Source organism: Marmota flaviventris, chromosome 5, assembly GCF_047511675.1.
Source record: "Marmota flaviventris isolate mMarFla1 chromosome 5, mMarFla1.hap1, whole genome shotgun sequence".
Taxonomy (NCBI): Eukaryota; Metazoa; Chordata; class Mammalia; order Rodentia; family Sciuridae; genus Marmota; species Marmota flaviventris.
Genome location: NC_092502.1, coordinates 30,227,338 through 30,254,776, shown reverse-complemented (window position 1 = coordinate 30,254,776; position 27,439 = coordinate 30,227,338). Strand labels below are relative to the sequence as shown.

Here is a 27,439-nt window from a genome sequence, read left to right as displayed (position 1 = left end):
CTTTGAAATAAGTAGAGAGCTCAGTCTGAGTGATAATAATTTTTGTTTGCATTGATACAGGCTACATTGGCTTGGGGGTTTTGTGTTTGTGGATTTTGTTGAGTACAATGACAAAACTGAAATGTAGTAAATCAATATGGAGAAAATATCTTTAGTAATTAAAACTTGTAGTTAAGTTTCAAATAATAAGAACACCTTTGTAATCATCATAAATTATTAGGCAAGGTACGTATAAAAATGTAAAGATGCAGAATCTGGAGACCACAGTGATCTGTATTCAGAGAAGCAAAGAGAAACCTGAGAAGTTCAATGTCAAAGCTGAACTAGTCAAATGGCAGCACATATGTCAAGTGACCTATGAATTGTATAATCCATTTTATTATAACTGATATCCTGTACCTCATTTGTCTTATTAGCAAAAGTTTTCATTCAAGATCTGCAGAAAGGTACACATTATTTCTCATCAAAATGTTTTCTTTCTGAATTAATTGGACCAGATATATGCATTTAGAGTAACAGGTAATACATATATGTGTGTTTTTTCATACCCATATGGGACCGTGGCACCTCTTCTAATCCTGCTTCCTTTGTTTTAGGTGATATAATGTTTTCTTTTTCACCCTTGTACAAAGATACATGTCCTGCATCTGAAACAAAATGTGAGAAAGCATAAAGATTTTAGATATGGCCATCCACAGCAAACTGTGATCTGAAAGGAAGCAGAATTGACAGACAGGACTGAAGTATTGTGTTTCAAAGCCTTTTATATAAACATGTTAGAAACAGTCTTAGTATACGCAGAATAAATTCCTTAACGAATTCTGTTTAAAAAAATGAGTGTGAAATAAAACACCCAGACATGTATCACATATTTTCTGAACGTGGTGGAGAGCAAAAATAGAGGCATTTAGGGATCAGAATTAAGCGCAGGAATTGAGTACATTCTTGCAACACCAGGGACATGGTTTCATTCCAAAGCACCAATATAATAAAAAAATTGAAATCATAATCAGTATCATCATTGTCGTCGTCGTCATCATCATCATCATATAATACTATAACCATATTAATAAAAAATCACTATCTTTAAAAAAGCAGGTTCAAGAACACTAGGTCACTGATCTAAATCACTCTTATGGATGTCACACACATGGTGGGGCCAGGTAGGTGTGCAGCACGGTTGCCCCGATATTTCTAGTCCCAACTTGTTTCAATTATCTCACTTTTGATCTGAAGGCAGGCACCCTAAAAAATGATGAATTGCCTACTCTCATTTTCCCCTCCAAAATTTCCTTGCTAACTTCTTTATTTTCTTCCTCATTTTCATTGCCTCCTGGCTTTAAAAAAAAAAAAAAAAAATTCTGTTGTGGGAGCCATGATTCTGTCCATTATGAATTCTTTGTATTGGTCACTCCAACTCCTTGCTTCTTACCAATATAGAAAATTTATCTGAGAAAATGATTTCTAAATTTTTGTCTTTTGTGTTATCCCCACTACCTAAGAATTAAGCTCAGAGGTATAGCAATATTTATCCTGGCACTTGATCATCTTCTATTCTGGTGTGTAGGATCTGCTAGAATTCGGTTTGATGTCCCACAGGAACTTTCTTTTCCTTTCTATAAAAATGCTGTTGGCAAACCAGGATCACTGGAGACACGTTAGAACATAAAGGAAATGTAGAGGGAAAGAACTTCTGAGTCACAACGAGAATCTCCTGGCCCCAACTGACCATACACTACAGTTTGAGAGCTCCAGTGTAAATGCTGTTGGCATCCAATACCTCTACCTTAACTTGAACATAGCCCTGGGATTCTCCCTAAGATGATCCACTCAAATGGAAGTTTAGAAGGAGGTATAATCTTTCCAAATTTAATTTTATCTATCTGGGAATTTGGGGACCAATCCGTAATCATTCCTATTTCTTTCCACTCTCCTAATTGGCGTTTCTGCTCTTTAAAATTTTTGTACAGACTAGCAAGATTTTATGTGTGATTATATTGTATACATGGATAAAAAAACCTAGCAATATGGGATTCCTTCTTCACTTCTACATTTGATTCCAACTGTGACTAAGTTAAGAAGGTTGGAAAAATTTCACTCTACACTTCATTCAGCTTTGGACCTGGCAACTCAGATATGCTCCCCAGATTATCAAAAAGCTGCCCTTTTCCCTGCTCATATGTAACTGAGTGTCCTTGACTCCACTGACTACAGCTGCTGCCTCTTTCTTCATTGATTCCCTGTAATTAATTAATGCCTGTCTCACTGTTCATAGCCTCCTCTTCTCTCTGATTTCTACTTTACTTTGATGGAAGCATGTCTCAAAATGCAATTCCTAATTCAGATGCTTTAGCAATATCCCCAGTGTAGCCTGTGACAGAAACCTAATACCATAGGACTCATTATATTTCTTTGTCCTTATCAGGTAATACATACTCTCCTTGAACCATTATAATATACTAGTGCTCATGTATGAAGGCAATAGGCTCCGCAATGTATTGTGCATTATTCATGACTCTTACCTTCTCTATGTCCATTTATTCTATTCTTTGCTCCTGAATGGGACTCACCAGATATGCTAGAAGCACAAACCTCTGGAGGTTTCTCACAGACACTCTGGAGAAAGTAATGCCAATAATGAGTTGCACAAAGATTTCATCAGTACATTTATCTCATCACCATATGTCTATTTTTTAAATCATCCGAATTGGAAATTAGATGAGTGCATTTTAAGCAAGAATGTATTCATTAGTTTCACTGTCTTAGGCACCTCAGATTAAGTGAGCTCTTATATCCTTCTGGCTACTGATTGGATAAAAGCAGGATGAGGGACATAGGAACCCTGTTCCCTCAGAATATACACACTGACATTCATATACCCCCAAAACTAGCATCAGCATTTAATCAGTCAACTTTGCACTTCCAGCATTTCTAAGAATGCTGTAGAATTCTTCTTTGAAAGTCTTTTGAGAATGGCCCTTGATGTTCTAGAGCATTCAAATTTTATACCCGGAACGGTCAATATTTTATTCTGAAAGTACGATACTTGGGAAGATGAGAGTTTTAATTCTGTCACCTTGTGTAGGAATGGGAAACTGTTGTTCTTGCTTCATTTGATTAATCAGAGACTTCCAAAATTTAATGTATTTCAGCAAATATTTACCAAGTCAAAACTTATTACTTTAAAATGTAAAATATAGTGAGGAAAACGTCTGTGTTTAACATGAACATAAAAGTTCCACACACGACTTGGGTAGAATATGCAACACTTCCATTGAAGAAGAAAGTTAAGAGGTATTTCAAAAGATAAAGGTGACGCCCATGTCTTAAAAGCTGACTATTTGCAGAGGTGGGAGTCATTTGAACTGGTGCATAGCTGCTTGCTAAAAAAGAGAAGCTGAGGAAAACACAGGAGTGACACAATGGAGAGCCTGTGACCAGATGAAACCAAGAAATATTAAGATACTCAAAGAGGAAATGCATTCATGGAAGAAATAGGATAAAGCCAGGGTAGGGAAAACTAGCTGGCTATGAGAGAGGAATATTCTGAGTGGTGATCTGAGGAGAATCTCACCCATCCAATTAGGAAATGGAGAAAAGCAAGAGATAGACAGTTCTCAAAACAACAAATACAAGTTCACTATAAATACATGAAAAAAAAAAAATATCTAGCATTCAGGGAAATACCATCCAAAGCTCCATTGATATTTCAGCTCATGCCAGCCAGTTAGGCATTCATCAAGACTTCAAATAATAAGTGCTGGAGAGGATGTGGGTAAAAATGTACAAAGATACACTGTGAGACCGAAAATCAGGACTTCCCATCTGAAAAGTAGTATGGAGAATCAGCAGAAGACTAGGAATATGAACACCATGTGCCCAGGTTTCCCAAGCCTTCTTCTTATTCCCAATTTACAATGATTCTGTGTACACAAGAGACACTGGAACTTCAATATTTACAGTGGTTTCTATCACCATTAGAAAGACATGAATGAGCCCAGATGCACATCAACACAAAAATGGATAATAAACACCTAGAAACTTGACACTGAATTTGAGCAAACTAGTTTTTCATGATACACCATCATGTCAAAAAGAGTCCTCATATAGCATATAAAAACACTGTCCTAAAAAATTCTAAAATATAAAACTTGTAACATCAAAATCCCTAAGATTATACAAGGATGATTATTAAAGCAAAAAAGTAGAAAACTTATGTAGATTATTCAAAGGCCAAATACAACCTTTTCACCATGGTGAGACTTCTTTTCCCTGAGATGTCAAGAAAACTGATTCCAGGCAGATCGGATTCCAGGCAGAATCTGAGGATGTGTTTAGGAGCCTCTCCTCTCCTGTTACTTTATCGCGGCTTTCTACCTGGGATATCCATAAAAAATTACCCAGTTTCTTCCTAACTTTTCAAAGACTGAATTTGGCACAAAAACAGTGGTTTGGAGGTATCCATAACCATAATCAAGGTGGGACAGGAGAGAAACACAGACATAGAGCTGCTGAGAGAGCTGGACACTTAGAGCATGGCCCTATAGTCTATGTTAAGAAAAGTAGTTCATGGCACTGTCATGGCATCATGGTGCTGTCAGCTCTGTGACAGCAAGGACCAAGAGTAAGTCTGGCAGACAAAGGGCAGCCTGCAGTACCATAAACATGAAATGAATACTAGGCATGGTCAACCCACTCTGCTGAGAATAATTTAGAATACCTACCCCCCTATTCACATCACACAGACAGTCAAAGGCACCCTCTTAAGAATTACAATATTGCCCTGAGGACATGGGCTCTCAGTGGTGTCTCATCAGGAACCACTGTATCCCTTACACCTCCGTGATTCAGTAGCCAGGTATTCTCCCAGAAGTTTAGATGGTTACTCATCAAATGGGCTCAGGATAGTGAGTGACAGGCATGTGCTGAAAGCTCTCATCAGGAAGAGATGTGTTGCTGCTGTGAATGGTCCATAGAGTAGAGGTTCACAGAGGCACTGTGTCTTTCAAACTGGTGCTTTGGGAGTAATGATAGTGAGCAAGAACTGCTAGTTGAGAATTCAAGGGACAGAAGACTCCAGAAGTGCTGGGGCAGGATCAGGGAGAACGGTATTTTCACTGAGTTCTCAGAAGATGTCACAGATTCTGAAACCAGGCCATGTCTCTCATGCTCCAAGAGGTTGTAGGAAAAGGCCTCAGTGACTTGGAATCATGCACAGTACGGGACCACTGAGCATAGAATTCCAGAACTGGAGTCTGCACTACAGATTAGTCTCCAGCCTCCATGCCCACAGGGTTTAATAGGCAATTTCTACATTATATAGGCCCATGTCTCTGAGTACACAAACTAATACTGAGAGTGCATTTCCTCTGCAACTTTCAATGTTCCCTCAGCATTCTTGGGAGGTGCGGGAGAGCAAGGAGCAGAGGCAGACCTTTTCGACCCAGAGCAGATAAGGAAACTGACGGGCAATATTTACATCAAGAAAACCATAAAATGCTTTAGCTTTCCAAAATTAGAAATTCTGGACAGAAGTGTCTCCATTTTAGTTACATAAATTTCAGGGAATTGTAAAGATTTCCATGGTTTTATTTGTGCCTTTTTTTTTTTTTTTGGTCTGCTATTTCTTTGAGTTTGCCAAATTATTTCTTTTTTCATAATATATCTGATTTTCCAAGATATTTTCAATCATTTCTCATTTTATTTCCTTGATTACATTTTTTATTCTTATTTTAAATTCTTTCCTATTCTCATTCTTATTGAATTTCATCGCCATCTTCTCCTAAGTCTCTGCTTAGCATAACCACTTTCACTGTCTGTTCTTGTTAAAATCGATCATGATACTTTTATTGTCACTAAGGCTTGTTTTCTTTTTCTAGTCAGGTGCACATTGTTATATCCTATGAACTTCAGTTCTTTTCTTGGTATTATGGAAACCATATATAAAATACATATTGTATTTGCATGGTATGTGTGCTTTGCTTTAAGCTATGATTGTTCTCAGAGATTCCCCTTTCTCCTTGATGAGATGCTGGTGTCTAAATACAGCATGTGAAACATGCTCATTTGGAACTTGATGCTGAGAGTGATGGCCTCACGAAACACATCCCAAAGAAAAACCTGACACTGAAAGGACACACACATATCATTAGAACTAAAATGATTGCAAAATCGCCTCCTACTACTGTAGACAACAGGGAAAAAAGGGGACATTAAGATACCACCAAATTTTTAAAACGTTTCCAATAACTGCATCTAAGATGTGTATCCTTGGCACGAACTGTAGCACTTCATTTTGACTAATGTCCATTTCAGAGGTAGGATAAAAATGTTTAGTGATTGTCTTGATGTCTTGCATGATAGGTAAATGAACTAGAAAGTTTCTGTTCATACACTAACAGAAAGGACACATCCTGAAAGGATCTGATTCCTTTAACAGACTGTTTGGTTTCTAATTTAAGCTTACTTCCTGCCTCAATTTACATAGTGGAGTCAAGGGAGAATGGAATCTTTAACACCTGTATGGATTAGTGGTAATGGGAAATTAAATTTTGAGCCTTTGGGAATGATGATGTCTTAACATGAATGTGATCCTTAGACCTTGCCCTTTTGTATTTTCTGATTTTCACCTGGCCCTTTCTGAGTCTCAGATTTATTCCTCATCATGTGAGGAGGTCACACAGAAGATAACTGAAAGAATATTCAAAATATTTCCTTCTCTGGAAGGTTACTTCAAGCTTCTGTTTTCATGATTTCTAAAGCTATTTTCATGTTTATGTCCTGTTACATACTTTAGATTTAAATATTGAATTATGATATTTGATTTCCAAGTAAATATTGTATGAGGTCATTTTCTTCAGCCATAATGTCCCTTCACAAAGCAAAGAAGGGACAAACAGTTGACACATTTACATACCTGTTGAGGCCTATTTACTGCGCCATCAGGCCACTCCTTCTCCTCTTCGGATGAACTATCCCAAGGTGAATCTGGGAATGAATGCATAGATGTACTTAAATTACTTAAAAGAATTAGACTGAGTGAAAATCTAGCCAACTACAAATGTAATAATCATAAAACTTTATTTCCACAATGATACTTTTAAGTTTAGCTTAATTTTAGGTGAATGTTTATGTTGTCTGAAATTTTTTGATTGTTTTGTGGGCCTGGTGGTTGCACCCAGAGCCATGTGCATCCTTGGCAACAACTGTAGCACTTCCTTCAAATCCGAGGCCTTAAATGTTTTTGGAGATAGAGTGTTTACATATACCCTGGTACATTGGTAACCTGACATCTGCCTTCTACAGCCTCCCAGTAAGTTGAAAAATACAAGTGAGTTCCTCTTCACCCAGGGCCTATTGAGAGATTTAGGGAGTAGTTTCACTAATCCAACTTCGGAGACACTAGAGGTCACACGTTCAATCATATGATATCTCAAAGATTCAAACATTCCTAAGAAAATGATATTTTTTCATAAAAAAATATTGAAATTACAATGGAAAGAAGAAACCTCACACTGTTTACTATGTCTGTTTCCTAATAGTAATTTTTAATGAACCACTGCACACAAGGTTTGGTTTCTGCACAAAAAAAAAAGGAAAGAAAAAAAGAGGTCACTGTCATACCTTTGCCAGTGAACCCCATATTCCTTTCCTTTCCTTTTCCTGCATTTCTTCTGTTAAGAATCACTCTGTTTTTGGAAGGATTTCTCATGGTGCCTTTTAAATCCTGAAATAAACTGGTTTTGCTTCTCTGGTGTTAGCTACCCGCTATTGCACTGGGTAACAAATACTTGGCTTTTAAATTATTCCTTCTCTGTCTAGTTCACTAGGTCCTGGATTCAGGTTCTGCTTTTAGAACACACTGATTTGAAAACCATAATAAAGTGTCAGGTAAGTGTCTGAGGCAATAACACTTGGCGTGGATGGTGTCTTTTCTAGAGGTAGGGATGAATGGAGACTTGAGGAGTGAGGCCATCAAGCAGAGGCAGAGAATGGTGAAAATGTGGACAGCTACAGGGTGACACAGAGACAAGGGTTAAGGGGGACGGTATATGTCTGATGATATAGGGATTGGTGAAAACTTCCAGAAGTTCATGCCAGTAGAAAACAGGCTAAAGATAGATTTAGGAAGACTTGCACTGTGAAAGATGCCTCAAAATGTTAAGGTGCTTGGACATACACATACCAAAGAATGTCATCTATGCCAGGGGCACATATGTATCTGGAACCAACTCAATTCAGTGGGCATGTGAACTTGAGGGGCATGTTCATGATTGGAGATGAATAATGAGAATGCAAATTGCTCTATGAAGTTGATGCAGGCCTGAATGGAAGGAATGTCTCCAAAAGGATCTGGGTTCTGTTTTTACCATACAGATGTAACAAGCAAACAACAAGTCAAAGAACAATGAGCAAAAATTCCATCGCTATGTGCACATATGGATTGACTACTCTGAGATAAAATTTCAAGAAAGAGTGTTCACCAGCAAATGTTCACTTTAGAAGCAAGGGGTAAACTAAAGTATATATGATCATACATCTTATTATTTCTTGCTACATACTGACCACAAGAGTTGTCAGAGTCAGGGTATAAGTGGCATAAAAACATGTTTGATGCACATAAGACATGTATGTCACACTAGATGTCAGGGTAGAGTGCACATTGCCTTATAAATGAGATTTTCCTGTATTTCACAGACTGGCCTTGACATCTTGGCTTCAAGAAAACTAGAATTCCTCATAATCTCAGGATTCTGGATTTCAGTCCTGCTCCCTTGGACCTATTTTTAAAATTTGGGTGGGAAGAAATATCAGCCCCTCAATCCACCTAACAGGTGTCATGAAGTTTAACTGTAGAAACACCTGTGATATAGGTTATTTTAAAACATCATTTCCTCAGACATTTACAGAAATATTTTGAAATGTGGATGCAGCACCAACACAGACCCGATGGGGCAACTCCAACCAACACATGTCAGAAAATGGATATATCAGGAGTTAGAAGATTGCTATCATTTCCAAGGTTTAAACATAGGCAGTTTCTTAGAAGCTGTACTGCAACAGTTACCTGATTCCAGCATTTTTGTTCCATTCTTCCATTTTGGTTTTTGGGGATCTGTATCTTTGCTTTTGATGGTCGGCTTGATGTGCATTGAGAGAAGATATTATGTAAGTATTTTACAGTACATCCAGCATACTGATAATAATATCACATAAATATAGAAGATGAATTACCTTGTAGGAAGCATGTACGTCCTTAGAGCCTGAAAAGCAAGTGAAATATATAATCCATAAAACCTGAATATTAAGAAAAACACATTCATGACTCTTTGAAATAAGTAGAGAGCTCAGTCTGAGTGATAATAATTTTTGTTTGCATTGATACAGGCTACATTGGCTTGGGGGTTTTGTGTTTGTGGATTTTGTTGAGTACAATGACAAAACTGAAATGTAGTAAATCAATATGGAGAAAATATCTTTAGTAATTAAAACTTGTAGTTAAGTTTCAAATAATAAGAACACCTTTGTAATCATCATAAATTATTAGGCAAGGTACGTATAAAAATGTAAAGATGCAGAATCTGGAGACCACAGTGATCTGTATTCAGAGAAGCAAAGAGAAACCTGAGAAGTTCAATGTCAAAGCTGAACTAGTCAAATGGCAGCACATATGTCAAGTGACCTATGAATTGTATAATCCATTTTATTATAACTGATATCCTGTACCTCATTTGTCTTATTAGCAAAAGTTTTCATTCAAGATCTGCAGAAAGGTACACATTATTTCTCATCAAAATGTTTTCTTTCTGAATTAATTGGACCAGATATATGCATTTAGAGTAACAGGTAATACATATATGTGTGTTTTTTCATACCCATATGGGACCGTGGCACCTCTTCTAATCCTGCTTCCTTTGTTTTAGGTGATATAATGTTTTCTTTTTCACCCTTGTACAAAGATACATGTCCTGCATCTGAAACAAAATGTGAGAAAGCATAAAGATTTTAGATATGGCCATCCACAGCAAACTGTGATCTGAAAGGAAGCAGAATTGACAGACAGGACTGAAGTATTGTGTTTCAAAGCCTTTTATATAAACATGTTAGAAACAGTCTTAGTATACGCAGAATAAATTCCTTAACGAATTCTGTTTAAAAAAATGAGTGTGAAATAAAACACCCAGACATGTATCACATATTTTCTGAACGTGGTGGAGAGCAAAAATAGAGGCATTTAGGGATCAGAATTAAGCGCAGGAATTGAGTACATTCTTGCAACACCAGGGACATGGTTTCATTCCAAAGCACCAATATAATAAAAAAATTGAAATCATAATCAGTATCATCATTGTCGTCGTCGTCATCATCATCATCATATAATACTATAACCATATTAATAAAAAATCACTATCTTTAAAAAAGCAGGTTCAAGAACACTAGGTCACTGATCTAAATCACTCTTATGGATGTCACACACATGGTGGGGCCAGGTAGGTGTGCAGCACGGTTGCCCCGATATTTCTAGTCCCAACTTGTTTCAATTATCTCACTTTTGATCTGAAGGCAGGCACCCTAAAAAATGATGAATTGCCTACTCTCATTTTCCCCTCCAAAATTTCCTTGCTAACTTCTTTATTTTCTTCCTCATTTTCATTGCCTCCTGGCTTTAAAAAAAAAAAAATTCTGTTGTGGGAGCCATGATTCTGTCCATTATGAATTCTTTGTATTGGTCACTCCAACTCCTTGCTTCTTACCAATATAGAAAATTTATCTGAGAAAATGATTTCTAAATTTTTGTCTTTTGTGTTATCCCCACTACCTAAGAATTAAGCTCAGAGGTATAGCAATATTTATCCTGGCACTTGATCATCTTCTATTCTGGTGTGTAGCATCTGCTAGAATTCGGTTTGATGTCCCACAGGAACTTTCTTTTCCTTTCTATAAAAATGCTGTTGGCAAACCAGGATCACTGGAGACACGTTAGAACATAAAGGAAATGTAGAGGGAAAGAACTTCTGAGTCACAACGAGAATCTCCTGACCCCAACTGACCATACACTACAGTTTGAGAGCTCCAGTGTAAATGCTGTTGGCATCTAATACCTCTACCGTAACTTGAATATAGCCCTGGGTTTCTCCCTAAGATGATCCACTCAAATGGAAGTTTAGAAGAAGGTATAATCTTTCCAAATTTAATTTTAGCTATCTGGGAATTTGGGGACCAATCCGTAATCATTCCTATTTCTTTCCAGTCTCCTAATGGGCGTTTCTGCCTAATAAATTTTTTTGTACAGACTAGCAAGATTTTATGTGTCATTATAATTATATACATGGATAAACAAACCTAGCAATATGGGATTCCTTCTTCACTCCTCCATTTGATTCCAACTGTGACTAAGTGAAGAAGGTTGGAGAATGTTCCCTCTACACTTCATTCAGCTGTGGACCTGGCAACTCAGATATGCTCCCCAGATTATCAAAAAGCTGCCCTTTTCCCTGCTCATATGTAACTGAGTGTCCCTGACTCCACTGACCACAGCTGCTGTCTCTTCCTTCATTGATTCCCTGTAATTAATTAATGCCTGTCTCACTGTTCATATCCTCTTCTTCTCTCTGATTTCTACTTTACTTTGATGGAAGCATGTCTCAAAATGCAATTCCTAATTCAGATTCTTTATCAATATCCCCAGTGTAGCCTGTGACAGAAACCTAATACCATAGGACTCATTATATTTCTTTGTCCTTACCAGGGAATACATACTCTCTTTGAACAATTATAATATACTAGTGCTCATGTATGAAGGCAATAGGCTCAGCAATGTATTTTACATTATTCATGACTCTTACCTTCTCTATGTCCATTTATTCTATTCTTTGCTCGTGAATGGAACCCACCAGATATTCTAGAAGCCCAAACCTCTGGAGGTTTCTCACAGACACTCTGGAGAAAGTAATGCCAATAATGAGTTGCACAAAGATTTCATCAGTACATTTATCTCATCACCATAAGTCTATTTTTGAAATCATCCCAATTGGAAATTAGATGAGTGCATTATAAGCAAGAATGTATTCACTAGTTTCAAGTCTAAATCACGTCAGATTAAGTGAGCTCTTATATCATTGTGGCTACTGATTGGATAAAACCAGGATGTGGGACATAGGAAACCTATTCCCTCAGAATATACAAACTGACGTTCATACACCCCTAAAAAACTAGCATCAGCATTTAATCAGTCAACTTTGCACTTCCAGCAGTTCTAAGAATCCTGTAGAAAGTCTTTTGAGAATGGCCCTTGATGTTCTAGAGCATTCAAATTTTATGACCTGAATGGTCAATATTTAATTCTGAAAGTACGATACTTAGTAAGATGAGAGTTTCAATTCTGTCACCTTGTGTAGGAATGGGAAATGGTTGTTCGTGCTTCATCTATTCATCAGAGACTTCCAAAAGTTAATGTATTTCAGCAAAATATTTACCAAGTCAAAACTTATTTTAACAAAGTACAGTATAGTGAGGAAATGTGTCTGTATTTCACATGAACATAACAACACACCCAAATTGGGTAGAATATGCAACATTTCCATTGAAGAAGAAAGTTAAGAGGTATTTCAAAAGATAAAGGTGACTCCCATATGTCTTAAAAGCTGACTATTTGCAGAGGTGGGAGTCATTTGAACTGGTGCATAGCTGCTTGCTACAAAAGAGCAGCTGTGGGAAAACAGGAGTGACACAATGGAGAAACTGTGACCAGATGAAACCAAGAAATATTAAGATTCTCAAAGAGGAAATGCATTCATAGAAGAAATAGGGTAAAGCTGGGGTAGGGAAAACTAGCTGGCTATGAGAGAAAAATATTCTCACTGGTGAGCTGAGGAGAATCTCACCCATCCAATTAGGAAATGGAGAAAAGCAAGAGATAGACAGTTCTCAAAACAACATATACAAGATCACTATAAATACATAAAAAAATATCTAGCATTCAGGGAAATACCATCCAAAACTCCATTGATATTTCAGCTCATGCCAGCCAGATAGGCATTCATCAAGGCTTTAAATAATAAGTGCTGGAGAGGATGTCGGTAAAAATGTACAACCATACACTGTGAGACCGAAAATCAGGACTTCCCATCTGAAAAGTAGTATGGAGAGTCATCAGAAGAGTAGGAATATGAACACTATGTGAACCAGGATTCCCAATCCTTGTTCTGATTCCCAATTTACAATGATTCTCTATACACAAGAGACACTGGAACTTCAATATTTACAGTGGTTTCTATCACCATCAGAAAGATATGAAATGAGCCCAGAGGCACATGAACACAAAAATGGATAAATAAACACCTAGAAACTTGACACTGAATTTGAGCAAACTAGTTTTTCATGTTACACCATCATGTCAAAAAGAGTCCTCACATAGCATAAAAAACCTTGCCTTAAAATTCTAAAATATAACACTTGTAACATCAAAATCCCTAAGATTATACAAGGATGATATTTTAAAGCAAAAAAGTAGAAAACTTATGTAGATTATTCAAAGGCCAAATACAACCTTTTCACCATGGTGAGACTTCTTTTCCCTGAGATGTCAAGAAAACTGATTCCAGGCAGATCGGATTCCAGGCAGAATCTGAGGATGTGTTTAGGAGCCTCTCCTCTCCTGTTACTTTATCGCGGCTTTCTACCTGGGATATCCATAAAAAATTACCCAGTTTCTTCCTAACTTTTCATAGACTGAATTTGGCAAAAAAAACAGTGGTTTGGAGGTATCCATAACCATAATCAAGGTGGGACAGGAGAGAAACACAGACATAGAGCTGCTGAGAGAGCTGGACACTTAGAGCATGGCCCTATAGTCTATGTTAAGTAGTTCATGGCACTGTCATGGCATCATGGTGCTGTCAGCTCTGTGACAGCAAGGACCAAGAGTAAGTCTGGCAGACAAAGGGCAGCCTGCAGTACCATAAACATGAAATGAATACTAGGCATGGTCAACCCACTCTGCTGAGAATAATTTAGAATACCTACCCCCCTATTCACATCACACAGACAGTCAAAGGCACCCTCTTAAGAATTACAATATTGCCCTGAGGACATGGGCTCTCAGTGGTGTCTCATCAGGAACCACTGTATCCCTTACACCTCCGTGATTCAGTAGCCAGGTATTCTCCCAGAAGTTTAGATGGTTACTCATCAAATGGGCTCAGGATAGTGAGTGACAGGCATGTGCTGAAAGCTCTCATCAGGAAGAGATGTGTTGCTGCTGTGAATGGTCCATAGAGTAGAGGTTCACAGAGGCACTGTGTCTTTCAAACTGGTGCTTTGGGAGTAATGATAGTGAGCAAGAACTGCTAGTTGAGAATTCAAGGGACAGAAGACTCCAGAAGTGCTGGGGCAGGATCAGGGAGAACGGTATTTTCACTGAGTTCTCAGAAGATGTCACAGATTCTGAAACCAGGCCATGTCTCTCATGCTCCAAGAGGTTGTAGGAAAAGGCCTCAGTGACTTGGAATCATGCACAGTACGGGACCACTGAGTACAGAATTCCAGAACTGGAGTCTGCACTACAGATTAGTCTCCAGCCTCCATGCCCACAGGGTTTAATAGGCAATTTCTACATTATATAGGCCCATGTCTCTGAGTACACAAACTAATACTGAGAGGGCATTTCCTCTGCAACTTTCAATGTTCCCTCAGCATTCTTGGGAGGTGCGGGAGAGCAAGGAGCAGAGGCAGACCTTTTCGACCTAGAGCAGATAAGGAAACTGACGGGCAATATTTACATCAAGAAAACCATAAAATGCTTTAGCTTTCCAAAATTAGAAATTCTGGACAGAAGTGTCTCCATTTTAGTTACATAAATTTCAGGGAATTGTAAAGATTTCCATGGTTTTATTTGTGCCTTTTTTTTTTTTTTTTTGGTCTGCTATTTCTTTGAGTTTGCCAAATTATTTCTTTTTTCATAATATATCTGATTTTCCAAGATATTTTCAATCATTTCTCATTTTATTTCCTTGATTACATTTTTTATTCTTATTTTAAATTCTTTCCTATTCTCATTCTTATTGAATTTCATCGCCATCTTCTCCTAAGTCTCTGCTTAGCATAACCACTTTCACTGTCTGTTCTTGTTAAAATCGATCATGATACTTTTATTGTCACTAAGGCTTGTTTTCTTTTTCTAGTCAGGTGCACATTGTTATATCCTATGAACTTCAGTTCTTTTCTTGGTATTATGGAAACCATATATAAAATACATATTGTATTTGCATGGTATGTGTGCTTTGCTTTAAGCTATGATTGTTCTCAGAGATTCCCCTTTCTCCTTGATGAGATGCTGGTGTCTAAATACAGCATGTGAAACATGCTCATTTGGAACTTGATGCTGAGAGTGATGGCCTCACGAAACACATCCCAAAGAAAAACCTGACACTGAAAGGACACACACATATCATTGGAACTAAAATGATTGCAAAATCGCCTCCTACTACTGTAGACAACAGGGAAAAAAGGGGACATTAAGATACCACCAAATTTTTAAAACGTTTCCAATAACTGCATCTAAGATGTGTATCCTTGGCACGAACTGTAGCACTTCATTTTGACTAATGTCCATTTCAGAGGTAGGATAAAAATGTTTAGTGATTGTCTTGATGTCTTGCATGATAGGTAAATGAACTAGAAAGTTTCTGTTCATACACTAACAGAAAGGACACATCCTGAAAGGATCTGATTCCTTTAACAGACTGTTTGGTTTCTAATTTAAGCTTACTTCCTGCCTCAATTTACATAGTGGAGTCAAGGGAGAATGGAATCTTTAACACCTGTATGGATTAGTGGTAATGGGAAATTAAATTTTGAGCCTTTGGGAATGATGATGTCTTAACATGAATGTGATCCTTAGACCTTGCCCTTTTGTATTTTCTGATTTTCACCTGGCCCTTTCTGAGTCTCAGATTTATTCCTCATCATGTGAGGAGGTCACACAGAAGATAACTGAAAGAATATTCAAAATATTTCCTTCTCTGGAAGGTTACTTCAAGCTTCTGTTTTCATGATTTCTAAAGCTATTTTCATGTTTATGTCCTGTTACATACTTTAGATTTAAATATTGAATTATGATATTTGATTTCCAAGTAAATATTGTATGAGGTCATTTTCTTCAGCCATAATGTCCCTTCACAAAGCAAAGAAGGGACAAACAGTTGACACATTTACATACCTGTTGAGGCCTATTTACTGCGCCATCAGGCCACTCCTTCTCCTCTTCGGATGAACTATCCCAAGGTGAATCTGGGAATGAATGCATAGATGTACTTAAATTACTTAAAAGAATTAGACTGAGTGAAAATCTAGCCAACTACAAATGTAATAATCATAAAACTTTATTTCCACAATGATACTTTTAAGTTTAGCTTAATTTTAGGTGAATGTTTATGTTGTCTGAAATTTTTTGATTGTTTTGTGGGCCTGGTGGTTGCACCCAGAGCCATGTGCATCCTTGGCAACAACTGTAGCACTTCCTTCAAATCCGAGGCCTTAAATGTTTTTGGAGATAGAGTGTTTACATATACCCTGGTACATTGGTAACCTGACATCTGCCTTCTACAGCCTCCCAGTAAGTTGAAAAATACAAGTGAGTTCCTCTTCACCCAGGGCCTATTGAGAGATTTAGGGAGTAGTTTCACTAATCCAACTTCGGAGACACTAGAGGTCACACGTTCAATCATATGATATCTCAAAGATTCAAACATTCCTAAGAAAATGATATTTTTTCATAAAAAAATATTGAAATTACAATGGAAAGAAGAAACCTCACACTGTTTACTATGTCTGTTTCCTAATAGTAATTTTTAATGAACCACTGCACACAAGGTTTGGTTTCTGCACAAAAAAAAAGGAAAGAAAAAAAGAGGTCACTGTCATACCTTTGCCAGTGAACCCCATATTCCTTTCCTTTCCTTTTCCTGCATTTCTTCTGTTAAGAATCACTCTGTTTTTGGAAGGATTTCTCATGGTGCCTTTTAAATCCTGAAATAAACTGGTTTTGCTTCTCTGGTGTTAGCTACCCGCTATTGCACTGGGTAACAAATACTTGGCTTTTAAATTATTCCTTCTCTGTCTAGTTCACTAGGTCCTGGATTCAGGTTCTGCTTTTAGAACACACTGATTTGAAAACCATAATAAAGTGTCAGGTAAGTGTCTGAGGCAATAACACTTGGCGTGGATGGTGTCTTTTCTAGAGGTAGGGATGAATGGAGACTTGAGGAGTGAGGCCATCAAGCAGAGGCAGAGAATGGTGAAAATGTGGACAGCTACAGGGTGACACAGAGACAAGGGTTAAGGGGGACGGTATATGTCTGATGATATAGGGATTGGTGAAAACTTCCAGAAGTTCATGCCAGTAGAAAACAGGCTAAAGACAGATTTAGGAAGACTTGCACTGTGAAAGATGCCTCAAAATGTTAAGGTGCTTGGACATACACATACCAAAGAATGTCATCTATGCCAGGGGCACATATGTATCTGGAACCAACTCAATTCAGTGGGCATGTGAACTTGAGGGGCATGTTCATGATTGGAGATGAATAATGAGAATGCAAATTGCTCTATGAAGTTGATGCAGGCCTGAATGGAAGGAATGTCTCCAAAAGGATCTGGGTTCTGTTTTTACCATACAGATGTAACAAGCAAACAACAAGTCAAAGAACAATGAGCAAAAATTCCATTGCTATGTGCACATATGGATTGACTACTCTGAGATAAAATTTCAAGAAAGAGTGTTCACCAGCAAATGTTCACTTTAGAAGCAAGGGGTAAACTAAAGTATATATGATCATACATCTTATTATTTCTTGCTACATACTGACCACAAGAGTTGTCAGAGTCAGGGTATAAGTGGCATAAAAACATGTTTGATGCACATAAGACATGTATGTCACACTAGATGTCAGGGTAGAGTGCACATTGCCTTATAAATGAGATTTTCCTGTATTTCACAGACTGGCCTTGACATCTTGGCTTCAAGAAAACTAGAATTCCTCATAATCTCAGGATTCTGGATTTCAGTCCTGCTCCCTTGGACCTATTTTTAAAATTTGGGTGGGAAGAAATATCAGCCCCTCAATCCACCTAACAGGTGTCATGAAGTTTAACTGTAGAAACACCTGTGATATAGGTTATTTTAAAACATCATTTCCTCAGACATTTACAGAAATATTTTGAAATGTGGATGCAGCACCAACACAGACCCGATGGGGCAACTCCAACCAACACATGTCAGAAAATGGATATATCAGGAGTTAGAAGATTGCTATCATTTCCAAGGTTTAAACATAGGCAGTTTCTTAGAAGCTGTACTGCAACAGTTACCTGATTCCAGCATTTTTGTTCCATTCTTCCATTTTGGTTTTTGGGGATCTGTATCTTTGCTTTTGATGGTCGGCTTGATGTGCATTGAGAGAAGATATTATGTAAGTATTTTACAGTACATCCAGCATACTGATAATAATATCACATAAATATAGAAGATGAATTACCTTGTAGGAAGCATGTACGTCCTTAGAGCCTGAAAAGCAAGTGAAATATATAATCCATAAAACCTGAATATTAAGAAAAACACATTCATGACTCTTTGAAATAAGTAGAGAGCTCAGTCTGAGTGATAATAATTTTTGTTTGCATTGATACAGGCTACATTGGCTTGGGGGTTTTGTGTTTGTGGATTTTGTTGAGTACAATGACAAAACTGAAATGTAGTAAATCAATATGGAGAAAATATCTTTAGTAATTAAAACTTGTAGTTAAGTTTCAAATAATAAGAACACCTTTGTAATCATCATAAATTATTAGGCAAGGTACGTATAAAAATGTAAAGATGCAGAATCTGGAGACCACAGTGATCTGTATTCAGAGAAGCAAAGAGAAACCTGAGAAGTTCAATGTCAAAGCTGAACTAGTCAAATGGCAGCACATATGTCAAGTGACCTATGAATTGTATAATCCATTTTATTATAACTGATATCCTGTACCTCATTTGTCTTATTAGCAAAAGTTTTCATTCAAGATCTGCAGAAAGGTACACATTATTTCTCATCAAAATGTTTTCTTTCTGAATTAATTGGACCAGATATATGCATTTAGAGTAACAGGTAATACATATATGTGTGTTTTTTCATACCCATATGGGACCGTGGCACCTCTTCTAATCCTGCTTCCTTTGTTTTAGGTGATATAATGTTTTCTTTTTCACCCTTGTACAAAGATACATGTCCTGCATCTGAAACAAAATGTGAGAAAGCATAAAGATTTTAGATATGGCCATCCACAGCAAACTGTGATCTGAAAGGAAGCAGAATTGACAGACAGGACTGAAGTATTGTGTTTCAAAGCCTTTTATATAAACATGTTAGAAACAGTCTTAGTATACGCAGAATAAATTCCTTAACGAATTCTGTTTAAAAAAATGAGTGTGAAATAAAACACCCAGACATGTATCACATATTTTCTGAACGTGGTGGAGAGCAAAAATAGAGGCATTTAGGGATCAGAATTAAGCGCAGGAATTGAGTACATTCTTGCAACACCAGGGACATGGTTTCATTCCAAAGCACCAATATAATAAAAAAATTGAAATCATAATCAGTATCATCATTGTCGTCGTCGTCATCATCATCATCATATAATACTATAACCATATTAATAAAAAATCACTATCTTTAAAAAAGCAGGTTCAAGAACACTAGGTCACTGATCTAAATCACTCTTATGGATGTCACACACATGGTGGGGCCAGGTAGGTGTGCAGCACGGTTGCCCCGATATTTCTAGTCCCAACTTGTTTCAATTATCTCACTTTTGATCTGAAGGCAGGCACCCTAAAAAATGATGAATTGCCTACTCTCATTTTCCCCTCCAAAATTTCCTTGCTAACTTCTTTATTTTCTTCCTCATTTTCATTGCCTCCTGGCTTTAAAAAAAAAAAAATTCTGTTGTGGGAGCCATGATTCTGTCCATTATGAATTCTTTGTATTGGTCACTCCAACTCCTTGCTTCTTACCAATATAGAAAATTTATCTGAGAAAATGATTTCTAAATTTTTGTCTTTTGTGTTATCCCCACTACCTAAGAATTAAGCTCAGAGGTATAGCAATATTTATCCTGGCACTTGATCATCTTCTATTCTGGTGTGTAGCATCTGCTAGAATTCGGTTTGATGTCCCACAGGAACTTTCTTTTCCTTTCTATAAAAATGCTGTTGGCAAACCAGGATCACTGGAGACACGTTAGAACATAAAGGAAATGTAGAGGGAAAGAACTTCTGAGTCACAACGAGAATCTCCTGACCCCAACTGACCATACACTACAGTTTGAGAGCTCCAGTGTAAATGCTGTTGGCATCTAATACCTCTACCGTAACTTGAATATAGCCCTGGGTTTCTCCCTAAGATGATCCACTCAAATGGAAGTTTAGAAGAAGGTATAATCTTTCCAAATTTAATTTTAGCTATCTGGGAATTTGGGGACCAATCCGTAATCATTCCTATTTCTTTCCACTCTCCTAATTGGCGTTTCTGCCTAATAAATTTTTTTGTACAGACTAGCAAGATTTTATGTGTCATTATAATTATATACATGGATAAACAAACCTAGCAATATGGGATTCCTTCTTCACTCCTCCATTTGATTCCAACTGTGACTAAGTGAAGAAGGTTGGAGAATGTTCCCTCTACACTTCATTCAGCTGTGGACCTGGCAACTCAGATATGCTCCCCAGATTATCAAAAAGCTGCCCTTTTCCCTGCTCATATGTAACTGAGTGTCCCTGACTCCACTGACCACAGCTGCTGTCTCTTCCTTCATTGATTCCCTGTAATTAATTAATGCCTGTCTCACTGTTCATATCCTCTTCTTCTCTCTGATTTCTACTTTACTTTGATGGAAGCATGTCTCAAAATGCAATTCCTAATTCAGATTCTTTATCAATATCCCCAGTGTAGCCTGTGACAGAAACCTAATACCATAGGACTCATTATATTTCTTTGTCCTTACCAGGGAATACATACTCTCTTTGAACAATTATAATATACTAGTGCTCATGTATGAAGGCAATAGGCTCAGCAATGTATTTTACATTATTCATGACTCTTACCTTCTCTATGTCCATTTATTCTATTCTTTGCTCGTGAATGGAACCCACCAGATATTCTAGAAGCCCAAACCTCTGGAGGTTTCTCACAGACACTCTGGAGAAAGTAATGCCAATAATGAGTTGCACAAAGATTTCATCAGTACATTTATCTCATCACCATAAGTCTATTTTTGAAATCATCCCAATTGGAAATTAGATGAGTGCATTATAAGCAAGAATGTATTCACTAGTTTCAAGTCTAAATCACGTCAGATTAAGTGAGCTCTTATATCATTGTGGCTACTGATTGGATAAAACCAGGATGTGGGACATAGGAAACCTGTTCCCTCAGAATATACAAACTGACGTTCATACACCCCTAAAAAACTAGCATCAGCATTTAATCAGTCAACTTTGCACTTCCAGCAGTTCTAAGAATCCTGTAGAAAGTCTTTTGAGAATGGCCCTTGATGTTCTAGAGCATTCAAATTTTATGACCTGAATGGTCAATATTTAATTCTGAAAGTACCATACTTGGTAAGATGAGAGTTTCAATTCTGTCACCTTGTGTAGGAATGGGAAATGGTTGTTCGTGCTTCATCTATTCATCAGAGACTTCCAAAAGTTAATGTATTTCAGCAAAATATTTACCAAGTCAAAACTTATTTTAACAAAGTACAGTATAGTGAGGAAATGTGTCTGTATTTCACATGAACATAACAACACACCCAACTTGGGTAGAATATGCAACATTTCCATTGAAGAAGAAAGTTAAGAGGTATTTCAAAAGATAAAGGTGACTCCCATGTCTTAAAAGCTGACTATTTGCAGAGGTGGGAGTCATTTGAACTGGTGCATAGCTGCTTGCTACAAAAGAGCAGCTGTGGGAAAACAGGAGTGACACAATGGAGAGACTGTGACCAGATGAAACCAAGAAATATTAAGATTCTCAAAGAGGAAATGCATTCATAGAAGAAATAGGGTAAAGCTGGGGTAGGGAAAACTAGCTGGCTATGAGAGAAAAATATTCTCACTGGTGAGCTGAGGAGAATCTCACCCATCCAATTAGGAAATGGAGAAAAGCAAGAGATAGACAGTTCTCAAAACAACATATACAAGATCACTATAAATACATAAAAAAAATATCTAGCATTCAGGGAAATACCATCCAAAACTCCATTGATATTTCAGCTCATGCCAGCCAGATAGGCATTCATCAAGGCTTTAAATAATAAGTGCTGGAGAGGATGTCGGTAAAAATGTACAACCATACACTGTGAGACCGAAAATCAGGACTTCCCATCTGAAAAGTAGTATGGAGAGTCATCAGAAGAGTAGGAATATGAACACTATGTGACCCAGGATTCCCAATCCTTGTTCTGATTCCCAATTTACAATGATTCTCTATACGCAAGAGACACTGGAACTTCAATATTTACAGTGGTTTCTATCACCATCAGAAAGATATGAAATGAGCCCAGAGGCACATCAACACAAAAATGGATAAATAAACACCTAGAAACTTGACACTGAATTTGAGCAAACTAGTTTTTCATGTTACACCATCATGTCAAAATGAGTCCTCACATAGCATATAAAAACCCTGCCCTAAAAATTCTAAAATATAAAACTTGTAACATCAAAATCCCTAAGATTATACAAGGATGATATTTTAAAGCAAAAAGTAGAAAACTTATGTAGATTATTCAAAGGCCAAATACAACCTTTTCACCATGGTGAGACTTCTTTTTCCTGAGATGTCAAGAAAACTGATTCCAGGCTCCACTCCGCTCCAGGCGGCCCCAGACACGGTCTTGCAGCAGCACCCGCGGCCCGCCCGGTGCAGCCGCAGCCCGGAACCCCAGGTTCCGGGGGGCAATGAGGGGTCGGTGGAAGGGGCACTGCTCCTTGGGCATTACTTAGAGACGGGAGTCCGCCCCGCCCTCCCGCCGGCCCTCCCTCTCTCCCGCCGGGGCCTGTGCGCCTCTCAGCCAGAGGGACAGTAGGCCCAATATGCCTACAAAAAAAAAAAAAAAAAAAAAGACCTCTGATCACTAGATCCCCTGCATCTCCACTGAACAACCAAGGCATTCCTACTCCAGCACAACTCACAAAATCCAATGCGCCTGTCCACATCGATGTGGGCGGCCACATGTACACCAGCAGCCTGGCTACCCTCACCAAATACCCAGAATCAAGAATCGGAAGACTTTTTGATGGTACAGAGCCTATTGTTTTGGACAGTCTCAAACAGCACTATTTCATTGACAGAGACGGACAGATGTTCAGATATATCTTGAATTTTCTACGAACATCCAAACTCCTCATTCCTGATGATTTCAAGGTCCTCGAGAGGTTGCAGCAAAGAGGATTTGAAATTGTAGGTTCCTGCGGGGGAGGAGTGGACTCATCTCAGTTCAGCCAATATGTCCTTTGGCGGGAACTAAGGCGGACTCCGCGCGTCCCCTCTGTCATCCCGATAAAGCAAGAGCCTCTGGACTAAACAGACATATTTCTTATGCAAAAAAAAAAAAAAAAAAAAGGAAAACATACACAACAAATAACGCAATCAGAAAAGGGACATTATGTGCAGTTGGGACAGCAAACCAAGTTCTGGACCTAAAATTGAATAAAAGACACATTTATATCCAATAGAGATCACACCTGTATTCATATGGGAACAATTGGAATAGTGATATCCTCAAGGTGTAAAAAATATATAATTATATATATATGTCAAAAGGTAGGAAATGCAAAAAAGAGAGAAAAAATTTTTAAAAAGGTGATAGCTACAGTCGGTGCTGATGGCCGTGAAGTGTCCTGGGCCTCCCAAGGCCTCTGACCAATAAACAAGCCATGAGTGGAGGACACAGTCTCCTTACAGTTAAAAAAAGAAAAAAAAGAAAAGAAAACTGATTCCAGGCAGATCGGATTCCAGGCAGAATCTGAGGATGTGTTTAGGAGCCTCTCCTCTCCTGTTACTTTATCGCGGCTTTCTACCTGGGATATCCATAAAAAATTACCCAGTTTCTTCCTAACTTTTCAAAGACTGAATTTGGCAAAAAAAAACAGTGGTTTGGAGGTATCCATAACCATAATCAAGGTGGGACAGGAGAGAAACACAGACATAGAGCTGCTGAGAGAGCTGGACACTTAGAGCATGGCCCTATAGTCTATGTTAAGAAAAGTAGTTCATGGCACTGTCATGGCATCATGGTGCTGTCAGCTCTGTGACAGCAAGGGCCAAGAGTAAGTCTGGCAGACAAAGAGCAGCCTGCAGTACCATAAACATGAAATGAATACTAGGCATGGTCAACCCACTCTGCTGAGAATAATTTAGAATATCTACCCCCCTATTCACATCACACAGACAGTCAAAGGCACCCTCTTAAGAATTACAATATTGCCCTGAGGACATGGGCTCTCAGTGGTGTCTCATCAGGAACCACTGTATCCCTTACACCTCCGTGATTCAGTAGCCAGGTATTCTCCCAGAAGTTTAGATGGTTACTCATCATATGGGCTCAGGATAGTGAGTGACAGGCATGTGCTGAAAGCTCTCATCAGGAAGAGATGTGTTGCTGCTGTGAATGGTCCATAGAGTAGAGGTTCACAGAGGCACTGTGTCTTTCAAACTGGTGCTTTGGGAGTAATGATAGTGAACAAGAACTGCTAGTTGAGAATTCAAGGGACAGAAGACTCCAGAAGTGCTGGGGCAGGATCAGGGAGAATGGTATTTTCACTGAGTTCTCAGAAGAAGTCACAGATTCTGAAACCAGGCCATGTCTCTCATGCTCCAAGAGGTTGTAGGAAAAGGCCTCAGTGACTTGGAATCATGCACAGTACAGGACCACTGAGTACAGAATTCCAGAATTGGAGTCTGCACTACAAATTAGTCTCCAGCCTCCATGCCCACAGGGTTTAATAGGCAATTTCTACATTATATAGGCCCATGTCTCTGAGTACACAAACTAATACTGAGAGTGCATTTCCTCTGCAACTTTCAATGTTCCCTCAGCATTCTTGGGAGGTGCGGGAGAGCAAGGAGCAGAGGCAGACCTTTTCGACCTAGAGCAGATAAGGAAACTGACGGGCAATATTTACATCAAGAAAACCATAAAATGCTTTAGCTTTCCAAAATTAGAAATTCTGGACAGAAGTGTCTCCATTTTAGTTACATAAATTTCAGGGAATTGTAAAGATTTCCATGGTTTTATTTGTGCCTTTTTTTTTTTTTTGGTCTGCTATTTCTTTGAGTTTGCCAAATTATTTCTTTTTTCATAATATATCTGATTTTCCAAGATATTTTCAATCATTTCTCATTTTATTTCCTTGATTACATTTTTTATTCTTATTTTAAATTCTTTCCTATTCTCATTCTTATTGAATTTCATCGCCATCTTCTCCTAAGTCTCTGCTTAGCATAACCACTTTCACTGTCTGTTCTTGTTAAAATCGATCATGATACTTTTATTGTCACTAAGGCTTGTTTTCTTTTTCTAGTCAGGTGCACATTGTTATATCCTATGAACTTCAGTTCTTTTCTTGGTATTATGGAAACCATATATAAAATACATATTGTATTTGCATGGTATGTGTGCTTTGCTTTAAGCTATGATTGTTCTCAGAGATTCCCCTTTCTCCTTGATGAGATGCTGGTGTCTAAATACAGCATGTGAAACATGCTCATTTGGAACTTGATGCTGAGAGTGATGGCCTCACGAAACACATCCCAAAGAAAAACCTGACACTGAAAGGACACACACATATCATTGGAACTAAAATGATTGCAAAATCGCCTCCTACTACTGTAGACAACAGGGAAAAAAGGGGACATTAAGATACCACCAAATTTTTAAAACGTTTCCAATAACTGCATCTAAGATGTGTATCCTTGGCACGAACTGTAGCACTTCATTTTGACTAATGTCCATTTCAGAGGTAGGATAAAAATGTTTAGTGATTGTCTTGATGTCTTGCATGATAGGTAAATGAACTAGAAAGTTTCTGTTCATACACTAACAGAAAGGACACATCCTGAAAGGATCTGATTCCTTTAACAGACTGTTTGGTTTCTAATTTAAGCTTACTTCCTGCCTCAATTTACATAGTGGAGTCAAGGGAGAATGGAATCTTTAACACCTGTATGGATTAGTGGTAATGGGAAATTAAATTTTGAGCCTTTGGGAATGATGATGTCTTAACATGAATGTGATCCTTAGACCTTGCCCTTTTGTATTTTCTGATTTTCACCTGGCCCTTTCTGAGTCTCAGATTTATTCCTCATCATGTGAGGAGGTCACACAGAAGATAACTGAAAGAATATTCAAAATATTTCCTTCTCTGGAAGGTTACTTCAAGCTTCTGTTTTCATGATTTCTAAAGCTATTTTCATGTTTATGTCCTGTTACATACTTTAGATTTAAATATTGAATTATGATATTTGATTTCCAAGTAAATATTGTATGAGGTCATTTTCTTCAGCCATAATGTCCCTTCACAAAGCAAAGAAGGGACAAACAGTTGACACATTTACATACCTGTTGAGGCCTATTTACTGTGCCATCAGGCCACTCCTTCTCCTCTTCGGATGAACTATCCCAAGGTGAATCTGGGAATGAATGCATAGATGTACTTAAATTACTTAAAAGAATTAGACTGAGTGAAAATCTAGCCAACTACAAATGTAATAATCATAAAACTTTATTTCCACAATGATACTTTTAAGTTTAGCTTAATTTTAGGTGAATGTTTATGTTGTCTGAAATTTTTTGATTGTTTTGTGGGCCTGGTGGTTGCACCCAGAGCCATGTGCATCCTTGGCAACAACTGTAGCACTTCCTTCAAATCCGAGGCCTTAAATGTTTTTGGAGATAGAGTGTTTACATATACCCTGGTACATTGGTAACCTGACATCTGCCTTCTACAGCCTCCCAGTAAGTTGAAAAATACAAGTGAGTTCCTCTTCACCCAGGGCCTATTGAGAGATTTAGGGAGTAGTTTCACTAATCCAACTTCGGAGACACTAGAGGTCACACGTTCAATCATATGATATCTCAAAGATTCAAACATTCCTAAGAAAATGATATTTTTTCATAAAAAAATATTGAAATTACAATGGAAAGAAGAAACCTCACACTGTTTACTATGTCTGTTTCCTAATAGTAATTTTTAATGAACCACTGCACACAAGGTTTGGTTTCTGCACAAAAAAAAAGGAAAGAAAAAAAGAGGTCACTGTCATACCTTTGCCAGTGAACCCCATATTCCTTTCCTTTCCTTTTCCTGCATTTCTTCTGTTAAGAATCACTC

The 27,439-nt window shown here is 37.9% G+C and overlaps 1 protein-coding gene across 1 annotated transcript in view; it reads right to left on the bottom strand.

Annotated features, from left to right (window-relative positions):
• The window catches only part of LOC114082245 (uncharacterized), a 281,118-nt gene that overhangs the window by 164,856 nt on the left and 88,823 nt on the right, over positions 1-27,439 (bottom strand). Inside the window, exons 26-38 of the mRNA XM_071612054.1 lie at positions 26,668-26,738; positions 21,149-21,242; positions 19,178-19,276; positions 18,537-18,565; positions 18,370-18,442; positions 16,220-16,290; positions 11,847-11,940; positions 9,876-9,974; positions 9,235-9,263; positions 9,068-9,140; positions 6,917-6,987; positions 2,523-2,616; positions 549-647 (exon numbers count right to left, since the gene is read on the bottom strand). Coding sequence (XP_071468155.1) covers positions 549-647; positions 2,523-2,616; positions 6,917-6,987; positions 9,068-9,140; positions 9,235-9,263; positions 9,876-9,974; positions 11,847-11,940; positions 16,220-16,290; positions 18,370-18,442; positions 18,537-18,565; positions 19,178-19,276; positions 21,149-21,242; positions 26,668-26,738 — 996 coding nt within the window. The remainder of the gene's footprint in view (positions 1-548; positions 648-2,522; positions 2,617-6,916; positions 6,988-9,067; positions 9,141-9,234; positions 9,264-9,875; positions 9,975-11,846; positions 11,941-16,219; positions 16,291-18,369; positions 18,443-18,536; positions 18,566-19,177; positions 19,277-21,148; positions 21,243-26,667; positions 26,739-27,439) is intronic.